Source organism: Somniosus microcephalus, chromosome 3 (assembly GCF_052327205.1).
Source record: "Somniosus microcephalus isolate GS21.2 chromosome 3, FLI_Smic_1.0, whole genome shotgun sequence".
NCBI lineage: Eukaryota > Metazoa > Chordata > Chondrichthyes > Squaliformes > Somniosidae > Somniosus > Somniosus microcephalus.
Genome location: NC_140989.1, coordinates 28,993,880 through 29,010,225, shown reverse-complemented (window position 1 = coordinate 29,010,225; position 16,346 = coordinate 28,993,880). Strand labels below are relative to the sequence as shown.

The following is a 16,346-nucleotide window of genomic DNA, read 5'->3' as shown; positions in this document are numbered from 1 at the left end:
CGCTGGTCAGTGAGCAGGGTAAATCGTTTTCCGGCCAGGTAGTGCCTCCAATGACGCACAGCCTCCACAATCGCCTGGGCCTCCTTCTCAACAGCGGAGTGTCTGGTCTCCGGGCCTTGGAGGGTTCGTGAAAAGAAGGCCACGGGTCTCCCCGCCTGATTGAGGGTAGCGGCCAGGGCAAAGTCAGACGCGTCGCTTTCCACCTGGAAGGGGATGGATTCGTCCACTGCGTGCATGGTGGCTTTGGCAATGTCCTCCTTGATACGGTGGAAGGCTAAGCGGGCCTCTGCCGTCAAGGGAAAAGAGGTGGACTTGATCAGCGGACGGGCCTTGTCCGCATAGTAGGGGACCCACTGGGCGTAATAGGAGAAAAACCCTAGGCACCTCTTCAGGGCCTTGAGGCAGTGGGGCAGTGGAAGTTCCATAAGGGGACGCATCCGGTCGGGGTCGGGGCCGATGACTCCGTGTTCCACAACACAGCCAAGGATGGCGAGGCGGTTTGTGCGGAATATGCACTTCTCCTTGTTATATGTCAGGTTTAGGAGTTGGGTGGTGCGGAGGAATTTTTCGAGGTTTGCGTCATGGTCCTGCAAGTCACGGCCGCAGATGGTCACATTGTCCAGATATGGGAAAGTGGCCTGCAACGCATTTTGATCTACCATCCGGTCCATCTCCCTTTGGAAGACGGAGACCCCGTTGGTGACGCCAAAGGGAACCCTAAGGAAGTGATAGAGGCAGCCGTTTGCCTCAAAGGCAGTGTACTGGCGGTCCTCAGGGCGGATGGGGAGCTGGTGGTACGCTGATTTCAGGTCAATGGTCGAGAAGACGCGGTACTGCGCGATCTGGTTGACCATATCAGCTATACGGGGGAGTGGGTAGGCGTCCAGCAGGGTGTAGCGATTTATTGTCTGGCTGTAGTCGATGACCAGGCGCTGCTTCTCGCCGGTCTTAACGACCACAACCTGGGCTCGCCAGGGGCTGGTGCTGCCCTCAATAATCCCTTCTTTCAGGAGCCGCTCCACTTCGGTTTTAATGAAAACCCTGTCCCCGGCACTGTATCGCCTGCTCTTTGTGGCGATGGGCTTACAGTCGGGGGTGAGGTTAGCAAACAGTTGGGGGGGGGTGACTCTGAGTGTGGAGAGGTTGCACCTGGTGCGCGGCAGGCAGTTTGGAAGCTGCTGGCTGCGGACTGTGAGTGGGGGTAGGGGTCCACCGTACGCCATCGTAACACTTTTAAGGTGGCACTGAAAATCTAACCCCAGCAGGACGGCAGCGCAGAGGTCAGGCAGGACCAGAAGTTTAAAATGATCGTACACGGTCCCGTCTACTACGAGTGTCACCACGCAGTAGCTGCCGATGTCCGCCGACTGGGACTCGGAGGCCATAGAAATCCGCTGTTGCGCAGGCAGGACTGGGAGAGAGCAACGCCGCACCGTGTCGGGGTGGATGAAGCTCTCCGTGCTCCCAGAGTCAAAAAGGCAGATTGTATCGTGACCATTTACCTTAATGTCCATTGTGGAACTGGCCAGTTGGTGCGGTCTCGCTTGGTCCAGTGTAACGGATGCCAGCGTAGGGGTCGGTGTGTCGCTGCGGGTATCAGATGAGGCGGTGTCGGGGGCCTGCTGCGTCCCGGCTGTCGTCCAAGATGGCGGCGTCCATGATCCCCATGTGGCTGGAGGCGTCCAAAATAGCTGCTGTACCAGTGATTCGCACATGGCCGGGAAGTCCAAGATGGCGGCCCGCATGGCCCACACGCGGCGCTGCTGGGGTTCGGGGTGGCTTTGGCCCTGCAGACGCTAGCGTAGTGTCCCTTCTTCCCGCAGCCCGAGCAGATCGCGTTTTTCGCCGGGCAGCGCGCTCTGGGGTGTTTTGCCTGGCCACAGAAGTAGCATTTCTGGCCTTGGGGCACTGCTGTCTGGCCTTGGGACACTGCTGCGGTAGTTGGGCCGTTGTTGGGGTGTGGCTGGGGTGGCACGGCGCTATGAGGCGGTCCTACCGTGTCCCAGGCTGTCATTCCCCGCGGCGTCCACGGTGCAGAGGAGTAGGCATCCATGCCCTGGTAGGCTGCATCCAACGATAGTGCGAGTTCAGAGGCCTTGTTGAGGTCGAGGTTACTCTGCTCCAACAGTCGCTGTCGGGTGTAATTGGATCTGTGGCCCGCTACAAAAGCGTCCCGGATAAGTTCCTCTGTGTACACGGCGGCCTTTACATCCTTACAACCACAGGCCCGGCCAAGCACAGACAGTGCCTGAAGGTATTCCACAGTCGATTCCCCAGGTTGTTGTTTACGACTCCCCAGGAGGTGCCTGGCGTACACTTAGTTCACTGGGCGCGTGTACTGGTCCTTGAGGAGCTTGATAGCGTCCGCGTACGAGGTCGCGTCTTGGATGACCGAGTACACTCGGTGGTTCACTTTGGAGGTCAGGACATCCAGTTTGTCCTCGTCCGATTTGATTGCTTCGGAGGCGGTCAGGAATTTTTCGAAACACTTAAGCCAGTGAGTAAACTTGGTGGATGAGTCCGCCTCCCGATGATCTAAGTCCAGGCATGCTGGTGTGAGGATCTTCTCCATTATAAAAATGTTGTTAATAAAATTGATGCGCTATCAATTACTCATAAAAGACTGAGAGTTAGAAGAGTAACCAAAGGCTTTTATTAACAACAGAATGGAGGTCTGCCTCGAGTGGTCGACCGGTCCAGGATACAAGGGCTGGGGAGCAGTCACCTTTATACTAGGACCTGTGGGAGGAGTCAGCCGAGGCATGTCCAGGCATGTACACAGTGGAATACAAACAGGACAAACAGGAATACAAACAGTGGTTTACCACAATCAGTAAGTTCACAGATGACACGAAAATTGGTGGAGTGGTAAATAGCGAGGAGGGAAGCCTCAGGCTACAGGACGATATAGACGGGTTCGTCAGATGGGCAGAACAGTGGCAAATGGAATTTAACCCTGAAAAGTGTGAGGTGATGCATTTTGGGAGGACTAACAAGGCAAGGGAATACACAATGAATGGTAGGACCCTAGGAAGGACAGAGGATCAGAGGGGCCTTGGTGTGCATGTACATAGATCCCTGAAGGCAGCAGGACAGGTAGATAAGGTGGTTAAAAAGGCATATGGGATACTTGCCTTCATTAGCCGACAGAATCCCCGTACTTCAAAGAGGACACCTTCTCCAACATAGAGAGGGAGATTATCCAATTCCAGGCCAAGGGAAATGTGTTGATATGTGGGGACCTCAACTCAAGAACGGGAGAAGAACCAGACTTCACCAATAATCACAGGAATAATTACATATTTGGGAATAACCATTTTGATCTCCCTTCCCATCCACACAGGCATAACTGTGACAAACAGACAAATACTAACGGAAAACAGCTACTGCAGCTCTGTCGAAGCCTGGGTCTGTACATTGTCAATGGTAGATTATTGGGAGACTTCCTAGGAAGATCCACCTATTGCTCACCTCTTGGCTTCAGCACCATAGACTATATGATTACAGATCTAGACCCATCCTCTTTCAGAACATTCACAGTCAAAACACAAACAACACTGTCAGACCACAGTCAAATTACTGCATATCTTGAAAGGACAGAAACAACCAACACAGAAACACAACCCAGTAAACTGTACAACATTAAAAAATCTTACAGATGGACCAAAAACAGCATGGAAAAATACCAGAAAGCAATTAGCAACCAAACAACTCAAGCTCTCTTGGACACCTTTCTGGAAAATACATACACACACAATAAAGAAGGCGTAAACCGGGCAGTGAATAACCTAAATAATATTTTTGATAATTTGGCATCAATGTCAAACTTGAAAGTTCGAAAGAACAAACCCAAAACAAAAAACTACGAAAAATGGTTTGACTCCGATTGCCAGAACATGAGGAAAAAACTCAGAAAAATATCAAACCAAAAACACAGACAACCAGAAAACGAGGAATTACGCCTTACTTATTGTCAGGCACTAACACAATACAAAAGCACACTTAGAACCAAGAAAGAGCAGTATATTAAGAATACACTCATCTCCATTGAGGAATCCATTGATTCCAATTGTTTCTGGGACAACTGGAATACATTACACAAAAAACAACACGATGAATTGGCCATTCAAAACGGAGACACATGGGAAAACCATTTTGAAAAATTATACCAGAAAAACGCACTAAGCCCAGAGCAATACCAAATATGCGAAAAACTGGCAAAACTAGAATCTGCCATAAAAGATAACCAAAACCCGATAGACCCCATAATATCTGAAAAAGAGCTAATTGAAAAACTCAAGGACCTGCGACCAGGAAAAGCTTGCGGGGCAGATGACATCCTAAGCGAGATGATTAAACACACGGACGATAAAATGAGATTGGCTATACTGAAACTCTTCAACTTGGTTCTGAGTGTCGGTTACTTCCCTGATATCTGGAACAAAGGTCTCATAATGCCCATATACAAAAGTGGGGATAAAAGTGACCCAAATAACTATCGAGGCATCTGTGTAAACAGTAACCTGGGGAAGGTTTTCTGTAGTATCATAAACAAAAGACTTATAAACTTCCTTGAGGAGCACAATGTCTTGAGTAAAAGCCAAATTGGATTCCTGCCAAACTATAGAACATCAGATCATATCTTCACCCTACAGACCCTAATTGACAAACACGTTCATCAAAACAAAAGCAAAATCTACACATGCTTTATAGATTTCCAGAAGGCTTTCTATTCCATCTGGCACGACGGCCTATTCCTGAAACTTATCGAAAGCGGGGTAGGGGGAAAAACATATGATGTAATTAAATCAATGTATACAAACAACAAATGTGCAGTTAAAATTGGAGACAAACAAACAAAATACTTCCCACAGGGACGGGGGGTGACGCAGGGCTCGCCAATCTCACCGACACTCTTTAATATTTACATAAATGAATTGGCAAAACTACTTGAACAATCTACAGCACCCGGCCTCACCCTATATGAATCCAAGGTTAAATTCCTCCTCTATGCAGACGACCTGGTTCTGCTGTCACCAACTAAGGAGGGTCTACAGCAGAACCTGGATCTGCTGGAGTCGGTCTGTCAGACCTGGGCCCTGACAATAAACCTCCAAAAAACCAAAGTCCTCGTGTTCCAGCAAAGATCCAGACATCAGGGACCCAAAATAAATCTCACACTAGAAACAACTAAAATCGAACAAACCACTAACTACACATACTTGGGCATAAAAATCAGCTCTACGGGAAATTTCAAACTGGCTGTGAATGAACTGAAAGAGAAAGCTAGAAGGGCTTTCTATGCCATTAAAAGATCAATCCAAATAGAAATCCCAATTAGCATTTGGCTCAAAATTTTCAAATCAGTAATTGAACCAATTGCACTCTATGGCAGTGAAGTGTGGGGACCGCTAACACAACAAGAATTTGCAAAATGGGACAAACACCCAATTGAGATCCTACATGCAGAATTCTGTAAAAGTATCCTCCGGACTCAAAGGAAAACCGTAAACAATGCATGCAGGGCAGAACTAGGCCAATTTCCACTAATAATTACTATCCAAAAAAGAGCCACCAAATTTTGGAAACACCTAAAAATGAGCAACCCCCACTGCTATCATTACGAAGCCTTGAAATGCCAAGAGAGGACCAGAAAGAAGAACTCCCTCAGTCAACTAGTCCTGGGACTCAGTGAAGCAACCACTAACAATACTAACAATAACCAGCCCTAGGACAGTGACATCGTAGCACAGAGAATTCGACCCAACACAATTGTCACTAAGCAAAAGGAAAAATACCTGTCATATTGGGCAGAAACAACAAAAACCCAAAGCAAACTCAATTGCTACTTGGCCCTATAAAGACAATACAACATGGCTGAGTACCTGACCCTGGTAAAGGATAACAAACTGAGAAAAACCTTGACAAGGTACAGACTTAGTGAGCATAGCCTGGCTATCGAAAAAGGCAGACACAGGCAGACCAGGCTGCCAAGAGAGGACAGGATATGCTCTCACTGCAGTCAGGGAGTGGTGGAGACAGAGATGCACTTCCTCACAGCCTGTGGAAAATATCAGGGCATCAGGGAGAATTTCTACCAAAAATTCTCACAAATATGCCCTGAATTCAGAAATTTGAATGGCGACCAAAAACTCCCATACCTACTAGGGGAAGAGAGAAACTGTGTAACACTAGCGGCACACTATGTTACAGCTTGCCATAAACAGAGGGACAACCAGTAAACCTAAGAAAAGAGTATATATAAATTATGCAAATGTATATTTATACACTCAGGGATATATCTGTTTATACACTGTATGAATAGATCTGCGTTTATGTGTTCAACCATGAATGTATTTTCATGCTTTGGCAACATAAGATGTACCTTATCATGCCAATAAAGCAATTTGAATTGAATTGAATTGAATTGGAGCTGTACAAAACACTAGTTAGGCCACAGCTGGAATACTGTGTGCAGTTCTGGTCGCCACACTATAGGAAGGATGTGATTTCATTGGAGAGGGTGCAGAGGAGATTCACCAGGATGTTACCTGGGCTGGAGCGATTCAGCTATGAAGAGAGACTGGACAGGCTGGGGTTGTTTTCCTTAGAGCAGAGAAGGCTGAGGGGGGACCTGATTGATGTGTACAAAGTTATGAGGGGCATAGATAGGGTAGATAGAAAGGAACTTTTCCCCTTAGTAGAGGGGTCAATAACCAGGGGACATAGTTTCAAGGTAAGGGGCAGGAGGTTTAGAGGGGATTTGAGGAAAAACTTTTTCACCCAGAGGGTGGTTGGAATCTGCAACTCACTGCCTGAAAGGGTGGTAGAGGCAGGAACCCTCACAACATTCAAGAAGCATTTAGATGAGCACTTGAAACGCCATAGCATACAAGGCTACGGACCAAGTGCTGGAAAAGGGGATTAGAATAGACAGGGTTTGATGGCCGGCGCGGACACGATGGGCCGAAGGGCCTCTTTCTGTGCTGTATAACTCTATGCCTCTAATACCGCAGTGCTACGTGCCGACGAGCGTGCCGCTGTTGTATATAGCGCCGCGATATTCAATGGTAGCGCCCCAGGAAGGACGGGGAACGCTTCCAGTAGTGCCCCGCCTCCTGCTTGGGGCACTACCACTAAATTTACGGCGCAGGACGCTAACTTTTTCAGGGCGCTAAAAGTAGCATTCCAGCGAAGTTAGTGCCCCAAAGGGGACACCACCGAATTTCTCCCCCGAAAGACTTTCGTGTAAAATGGTAGTAAACTATTTTATTATAATTTCTGATACCAATCATTTTGTTCTTGTCTCTCTTCTTAGGCTGAAGACGCAGTGAGCAAATTCATCAAGAAAGCCATTGTCCATTACAGAGACGATATTGACCTGCAGAACCTGATCGATTATATTCAGGGAGAGGTAATGGCTAACTATATTCAGAGAGAGTGGCACTAACTATATTCAGAGAGAGAGAGAGAGAGTGGCACTGACTATATTCAGAGAGAGAGAGTGGCACTGACTATATTCAGAGAGAGAGAGAGAGTGGCACTGACTATATTCAGAGAGAGAGAGAGAGTGGCACTGACTATATTCAGTGAGAGAGAGAGAGTGGCACTGACTATATTCAGAGAGAGAGAGTGGCACTGACTATATTCAGAGAGAGAGAGAGTGGCACTGACTATATTCAGAGAGAGAGAGAGAGAGAGAGTGGCACTGACTATATTCAGAGAGAGAGAGTGGCACTGACTATATTCAGAGAGAGAGAGAGTGGCACTGACTATATTCAGAGAGAGAGAGTGGCACTGACTATATTCAGAGAGAGAGAGAGAGTGGCACTGACTATATTCAGAGAGAGAGAGAGAGTGGCACTGACTATATTCAGAGAGAGAGAGAGAGAGTGGCACTGACTATATTCAGAGAGAGAGAGAGTGGCACTGACTATATTCAGAGAGAGAGAGAGAGAGTGGCACTGACTATATTCAGAGAGAGAGAGAGTGGCACTGACTATATTCAGAGAGAGAGAGAGTGGCACTGACTATATTCAGAGAGAGAGAGTGGCACTGACTATAATCAGAGAGAGAGAGAGTGGCACTGACTATATTCAGAGAGAGAGAGAGAGTGGCACTGACTATATTCAGAGAGAGAGAGAGAGAGTGGCACTGACTATATTCAGAGAGAGAGAGAGAGTGGCACTGACTATATTCAGAGAGAGAGAGAGAGTGGCACTGACTATATTGAGAGAGAGAGAGAGAGTGGCACTGACTATATTCAGAGAGAGAGAGAGAGAGTGGCACTGACTATATTCAGAGAGAGAGAGAGAGAGAGAGAGTGGCACTGACTATATTCAGAGAGAGAGAGAGTGGCACTGACTATATTCAGAGAGAGAGAGAGTGGCACTGACTATATTCAGAGAGAGAGAGAGTGGCACTGACTATATTCAGAGAGAGAGAGAGTGGCACTGACTATATTCAGAGAGAGAGAGAGAGAGTGGCACTGACTATATTCAGAGAGAGAGAGAGAGTGGCACTGACTATATTCAGAGAGAGAGAGAGTGGCACTGACTATATTCAGAGAGAGAGAGAGTGGCACTGACTATATTCAGAGAGAGAGAGAGTGGCACTGACTATATTCAGAGAGAGAGAGAGTGGCACTGACTATATTCAGAGAGAGAGAGAGAGAGTGGCACTGACTATATTCAGAGAGAGAGAGAGAGTGGCACTGACTATATTCAGAGAGAGAGAGAGTGGCACTGACTATATTGAGAGAGAGAGAGTGGCACTGACTATATTCAGAGAGAGAGAGAGTGGCACTGACTATATTCAGAGAGAGAGAGTGGCACTGACTATATTCAGAGAGAGAGAGAGTGGCACTGACTATATTCAGAGAGAGAGAGAGTGGCACTGACTATATTCAGAGAGAGAGAGAGTGGCACTGACTATATTCAGAGAGAGAGAGAGTGGCACTGACTATATTCAGAGAGAGAGAGAGAGTGGCACTGACTATTGAGAGAGAGCGAGAGAGTGGCACTGACTATATTCAGAGAGAGAGAGAGTGAGTGGCACTGACTATATTCAGAGAGAGAGAGTGGCACTGACTATATTCAGAGAGTGAGTGGCACTGACTATATTCAGAGAGAGAGAGAGTGGCACTGACTATATTCAGGGAGAGAGAGAGAGTGGCACTGACTATATTCAGAGAGAGAGAGAGTGGCACTGACTATATTCAGAGAGAGAGAGAGTGGCACTGACTATATTCAGAGAGAGAGAGAGAGTGGCACTGACTATATTCAGAGAGAGAGAGAGAGTGGCACTGACTATATTCAGAGAGAGAGAGAGAGAGAGAGAGAGGCACTGACTATATTCAAAGAGAGAGAGAGTGGCACTGACTATATTCAGAGAGAGAGAGAGAGTGGCACTGACTATTCAGAGAGAGAGAGAGTGGCACTGACTATATTCAGAGAGAGTGACACTGACTATATTCAGAGAGAGAGTACTTCTGTTTTTGTCTTGTTTTCCCTTACAACAACAACTGTAAGAGTCATGAAAGTTTAAGAAAGAAAATACTTTAAAATATTGGTTAAATAGTATAATAGTTAATTTACCTGACTGACTTATTGTATTGAGAAACCCCCTATTTTCTTGTTCCAGTAGTATAGTCTGAGTTACCCCCTTTATTCTTGCTACAATGGTACAGTCCTTAAGATTGTCACATGGTATCCAGCCATTTTACAGTTCAAGCTGCACGAGGCTGGAGAGAAGGTAAAGGCTTTTGAGGGCTGGAGCAATACAGTTTTTGACCGTGTTCGTTTAAACGTGTTTTGCTTTGTAATTCTGTTTGTAAGGTGTTACAGTAAACAGTTTAAAGACAAAGTTACGTTTTGGAACGTTTTATTTCGACACGCGTCTACTCGTTGTTAAAAGCCTCAAAGCTCAGTGGCTGCATGTTTGGAAATTACGAAGCGCCACTACAACAACAACTTGTCTTTATTTTGCGCTTTAACGTAGTAAAACGTTCCAAGGCGCTTCATAGGAGTATTATAAAATAACATTTGACACTAAGCTACATAAGGAGAAATTAGGGCAGAAAAGAGGTAGGTTTTAAGGAGCATCGTAAAGGAGGAAAGAGAGGAGGCGAGGCTTACGCAGGGAATTCCACAGATTACAGAGATAGGGAGGGAGGGTAGAGGCCATGGAGGGATTTGAAAACAAGGATGAGAATTTTAAAATCGAGGTGTTGCTTAACCGGGAGCCAATGTAGGTCAGTGAGCACAGGGGTGATGGATGAACGGGACTTGGTGCGAGTTAGGACACGGGCAGCCTAATTTTGGGTGACCTCAAGTTTATGGAGGGTAGAAAGTGGGAAGCCAGCCAGGAGTGCATTGGAATAGTCAAGTCTAGAGGTAACAAAGGCATGGATGAGGGTTTCAGCAACAGATGAGTGAAGGCAGGGGTGAAGATGAGCGATGTTACAGTGGTGGAAATAGGTGGTCTTAGTTATGGCTTGGATAGGTGGACGGATGCTCATTTCAGTGTCAAATATGACACCCAATGTTGCGAACAGTCTGGTTCAGCCTCAGACAGATGCTAGGGAAAGGGATGGAGTCAGTGGCTAAGGAACGGAGTTTGTTGCGGGGACCGAAGACAATGGCTTCGGTCCTCCCAATATTTAGTTGGAGGAAATTTCTGCTCATCCGGTACTGGATGTTGGGCAAGCAGTCTGACAATTTAGAGACAGTGGAGGGGTTGAGAGAGGTGGTGGCGAGGTAGAGTTGGGTGTCGTCAGTGTACATGTGGAAACTGACGCTGTGTTTTCGGATGATGTCGCCGAGGGGCAGCATGTAGGTGATAAATAGGAGGAGCCAAGGATAGATCCTTGAGGGACACCAGAGGTAATGATGTGGGAGCGGGAAGAGAAGCCATTGCAGGTGATTCTCTGGCTACGATTAGATAGATAAGAATGGAACCAGGCGAGTGCAGTCCCACCCATATGGACGATGATGGCGTGGTCAACCATGTCAACGGCTGCAGACAGGTCAAGAAGAACGAGGAGGGATAGTTTACCTTTTTCACAGTCACAAATGATGTAATTTGTGACTTTGATAAGAGCCATTTTGGTACTGTGGCAGGGGCGGAAACCTGATTGGAGGGATTCAAACATGGAGTTGCGGGAAACATGGGCACAGATTTGGGAGGCGACAACACATTCAAGGACTTTGGAGAGGAAAGGGAGGTTGGAGATGGGCGGTAGTTTGTAAGGACGGAGGGATGGAGGGTTGGTTTTTGAGGAGAGGGGTGATGACGGCAGATTTGAGGGAGAGGGGGACAGTACCTGAGGAGAGAGATCCGTTAACAATGTCAGCTAACATGGGAGCCAGAAAAGAAGTTGGGTGATAAGCAGTTTAGTGGGAATAGGGTCGAGGGAGCAGGAAGTGGGTCTCATGGACAAGATGAGCATGGAGAGGGCATGAGAGGAGATCGGAGAGAAACTGGAGAAAGATGCGAATTCACGGCTAGGACAAGGCTACTCTTTATAACAATACAAAAGCAAAATACTGCGGATGGTGGAAATCTGAAATAACAACCGAAAATGCTGGAAACACTCAGCAGGTCAGGCAGCATCGAGGAGAGAGAAACAGAGTCAATGTTTCGAGTCAGGGACCCTTTGTCAGAGCTCTGTTGCTACTCTTTATAACCTTGGTGAAACCCTGTACTATCGATCTTCATTGTAGTTTCACAACTCAAAGATACTGCTACATATGATGGGACAGACTAGATAAGATGACTTTTTTCTTTAAAAGGCTATTAATGCCCCCAGTGAAGTGTTTTCATTCCCATTTTCTCACCATTGTCTCTTCTGAGCCACAAGCATCTGCCACCAAGAGGGCTTTTCAGTGTTACAAGATCCTACCATCTCAGAGCCTCCTTTTACCCGTCTCCGAGCCTCCTCTCCCCATCTCCGAGCCTCCTTTCCCTGTTTCAGAGCCTTCTGTCCTAATCCCCGAGCCTCCTTTCCCCGTCTCCGAGCCTCCTTTCCATGTCTCCGACCCTCTTTTCCCCTTCTCTGAACCTCCTTTCCCCTACAAACCGCAGTCCTTGAACAATCCAACTTCCAAACACTTTTTTTTTCTTAATGCACATAACATAAAGCAAGACCACACAGTACATCTTTCAGCTCTTCCCTTGGACCTCGCCTTTTTCATGCCCAGCTGGCTGGGTCAAGTCTCCTCTCACTTCAGGTGCAATTATCATTTAAAGGGAGGGGGGTTTCTTAAAGTGGCCATACCCTTCCTCTGGGATCAGGGCCTGTGGCTGAGATACCAGCCCTCAATCACCCTGCTACACCAGCCAGCAGAAAGTGGATGATAGCAGTCCACTGAGGTGAGGCCACCCCAGCCAATTTTAAATCTACTCCCCCAGCCAAGAAAGAGAATTCCATCACCAGTTGTCTCTTTCCTCGCAGTCCGAATGTTGTAGATTTTGCCCCCGGTGCAAGCTATGGGAGGCCAGCTGGCGGAACGGAGCCTGCCCATCGCCCGCTAGTCCCGGTGGGAAGACATTTGGAGGGTTAGGCCTCATTGGCATTGGGGCGGCGGGCTGCGGGTGGAAGACGGGCGCCATGAGCAGTCTACTGTAGGAACGGAGGTTCCTAGCTGAAGAATTGAGATTGACGCAGAGAATCAAAAACAATAAAATTTAATGAACAAACGAAGTTAAACAGTAAACTGCTGGATACAATGCAAATAGGTCTGGTCTGGTTGAAAGCCTCTCTAGAACTGCTAGAAGGTTCCGAGCACTGACGTCATGGCGTCATCACGTTCTTCCCGCCGTTGGGGGATCACGTGACGGGCGGCATGACGTCATCACGCGGAGTAAAGGAAAGAAGCCATAGTACAGTTAACAGATACATTAAAGGTGCAGCCCCCGGTTGCACTACATTGCTGTTAAAGGAATTATAAACAATTGTCCTGAATCCCCTGGTGGCTCTGCCACACTACAGTATTGAGTGGACTGATTGGCCTCCGGGCACCGGAATAAGGTAGGTCTCTGGGGGAGGGGTCCGATCTCGGAAGGTGGGTGGTGGGGGGGGGGCGGCGGAGGGGGGGAAGCTGGAGCAGCAGCGGCCCAGGCTGGTTTTGTGGAGCCTGGAGTGACACTCCTGGCCCCACAGAAATACAGTAAAACCTAACTGCAGGTTAAAACCTTAACTCCTCAGCTGGAACCCCAGCTGATACTGGGCGGAGCGTGCATGGTGACACTCTGCCTAATACTGTCCTAAATACTGTCCATAAACCTGAGCTCATCCAAAACTCTGCTGCCCGTATCCTAACTCGCACCAAGTCCCATTCACCCATCACCCCTGTGCTCACTGACCTACATTGGTCCCCGGCCCGGAAATGTCTCAATTTTAAAATGCTCATCCTTTTTTTCAAATCCCTCCATGTCCTCACCCCATCCTATCTCTGTAATCTCCTCCAGCCCTACAACCCTCCGAGATCTCTGCGCTCCTCCAATTCTGGCCTCTTGTGCATACCCGATTTTAATTTTAACTATTGGTGGCCGTACTTCACATGCCTGGGCCCTGAGCTCTGGAATTCCCTCCCTAAACTTCTCCGCCTCACTCTCCTCCTTTAAGATGCTACTTTAAACCTACCTCTTTGACCAAGCTTTTGGTCACCTGTCCTAATACCTCCTCGTGTGGCTCGGTATCAACGCTCCTGTGAAGCGCCTTGGGACTTTTTACTACATTAAAGGCGCTATATAAATACAAGTTGTTATAAAATGGCAAACAGGGTCCTATGTACAGCATATTAAAGGGCCCTGCTGCCTGACTCAGGCGAGCGCTCCTGCTGTGTAGCAGTAGGCTCGGGGGGGTGGGGTGGGGGGGAAGATTGCTGCTGCAGGATCTAGGCGGTAAGCCATTTCCCACCATTTTATGGGCACCGCCACCCCCATTCTCCCTCAGTGTCTGCCTTCCGTTAAGTAACTTAGTGAAGAGAGTCAGTCCTCCGTTTTGAACCGTGGTATTTTAAAAGCATATTAAATAGAAAAATAAATCTCTTTCTTAGGATGTAATGTCCTATATGAACATATCTGACCTATACTGTATTCTCCTTCTATTCTTAATTTATACTATGAGTTGGTCCTTATTTATATATGTATTACCATTGATGTGTACTGTGCACAAGTATAAAAGTAACACCTTGAACTGAAGAGAGAGTTATGTACTGAATTTTATGGAACAACTTGCTATTTTTTTTGACTTTATGTATTAATACAAAACATTACTTTCATGGCACAATTTAAATGTAACATTTTTAGTAATTATATAGTGTGAGGGTTTTTGTAATAGTGTTAATAATAATCTTATTGTAACCTCATAAAACCTCTTATTATATACGAAGTATTGACACCACTGTGTCAGCCAGTGAGTTGGAGGTGGGGCGGGACTTATGACAGGACTCACAGCAAACAGTCTATTTACTGAGCAAACAGCAAACGAGTGGAAGATAGTTACAAAATACAAATTCCATGGGTTAAATCAATCAGCAGTGCGGTCTCGAGGTGTGATTGATCTAATCATTTCCATTCTGGCTAGGAATAGTAGTGTTACTCTATGCAGTCTATTTAAAAAGAGCCTACGAACTACAGCAAATAGAACTCATGACCGAAACTACAGCAAAGTCTCCCGATAAAAGAAGGATTATTTCTCCAGCAAAATGCAGTGAGTGGAGGATGGTTATACAATACAAATTATATGCGTAAAATCAATCCCAGTCACTTACGATTGACGGGGGAATTATTAAATCCTCGCCATTCTGGCTGGGAATAGTGGTCTATTATATATACAAGGGTTTTTGTGAGTGTTAATAATGATCTTAACGTAACATATACCTCATAAAACCACTTATATATAAAAGAGTTTTTGTAATTGTTTTAATGACGATCTTGATGTAATGTATGCCCTGTAAAACCTTTCTTCCTTTACCTTCATGCAGTTTCAGTGCTGTGGTTGGACTAACTACAAAGATTGGTCAAAGAATATGTATTTCAACTGTACCCCTACCAACCCAAGCCCTGAGCGCTGTGGTGTGCCTTACTCTTGCTGTACACTGGTACCCGGTGAGGTAAGCTGTTCGAGAAAACTACAGCTTTTTTTTTGATCTTTTACCAACTTTTAACCCCTTCTCAGGGCACCGAGTGTTGCTGGGGTTCGCTTCCTTTGGTGCTGACAGCCCTCCAATGCCTCAGCCAAGCGACCATCATTCATGTGCGAGCTTAGAGGATGAGCGTAAGCAGGGAGATAGATCCTGTTGTCGCCCAGCGTCCGCATACACACACTGAGTCACTGAATAATGTTCAGGACCAGGAATCCTGGCTGGTTTTAGCCCTGCTTAAATCAGGCGTGCTGGGACCAATTGTCGCTACCTGGAGTGCTGCCTGTAAATAGCCGTGCATGTGTTGTTAACTGATGTTAGCATAGCCCTGGCTGCACTCTCCATTCTGAATGGTAACTATTCCAGGACCATTTCTGGAAAGCAAAAATGGCTTCTTTTCTCTACTGCAAACCGTCTTCTTAAACCGTTCTTTACATAGGATTACATAGGATATAGGGCACAAACAGGCCATTCGGCCCAACCAGTCCATGCCGGCGTTTAAGCTCCACTCGAGCCTCCTCCCATCTTTCCTCATCTAAATCTATCAGCGTAACCCTCTCTTCCCTTCTCCCTCATATGCTTGTCCAGCCTCCCCTTAAATGCATCTACACTATTCGCTTCAACCACTCCCTTTGATAGCGAGTTCCACATTCTCACCACTCTTTGGGTAAAGACATTTTTTCTGAATTCCCTATTGGATTTCTTGGTGACTATCTTATATTGATGGCCTCTAGTTATACTCTTCCCTACAAGTGGAGCCATTCTCTCTGTATCCACTCTATCAAAACCTTTCATAATTTTAAAGACCCCTATTAGGTCACCCCTCTGCCTTCACTTTTCAAGAGAAAAGAGACCCAGCCTGTTCATCCTTTCCTGATATGTATACCCTCGCATTTTTGGTATCATCCTTGTAAATCTTCTCTGCACCCTCTCCAGTGTCTCTATCCATTTTATAATATGGCGACCAGAACTGTACGCAGTACTCTAAGTGTGGTCTAACCAAGGTTCGATACAGGTTTAGCATAACTTCCCTACTTTTCACATCTATCCCTCTAGAAATAAACCCTAGTGCTTGGTTTGCTTTTTTTATGCCTTGCTAACCTGTGGCACAACTTTTAGTGATTTGTGTATTTGTACTCCGAGATCCCTTCATTCCTCTACTCCACCTAGACTCACACCCTCCAGGTGATAAGTGAC

The 16,346-nt window shown here is 46.7% G+C and overlaps 1 protein-coding gene across 3 annotated transcripts in view; it reads left to right on the top strand.

The window, feature by feature from the left end:
- Positions 1-16,346, top strand: part of tspan33b (tetraspanin 33b) — a 93,707-nt gene that overhangs the window by 53,078 nt on the left and 24,283 nt on the right. For all 3 annotated transcript variants that reach the window (XM_085979781.1, XM_085979782.1, XM_085979780.1), the window contains exons 5-6: positions 7,319-7,414; positions 14,991-15,119. In XM_085979781.1, coding sequence (XP_085835907.1) covers positions 7,319-7,414; positions 14,991-15,119 — 225 coding nt within the window. The remainder of the gene's footprint in view (positions 1-7,318; positions 7,415-14,990; positions 15,120-16,346) is intronic.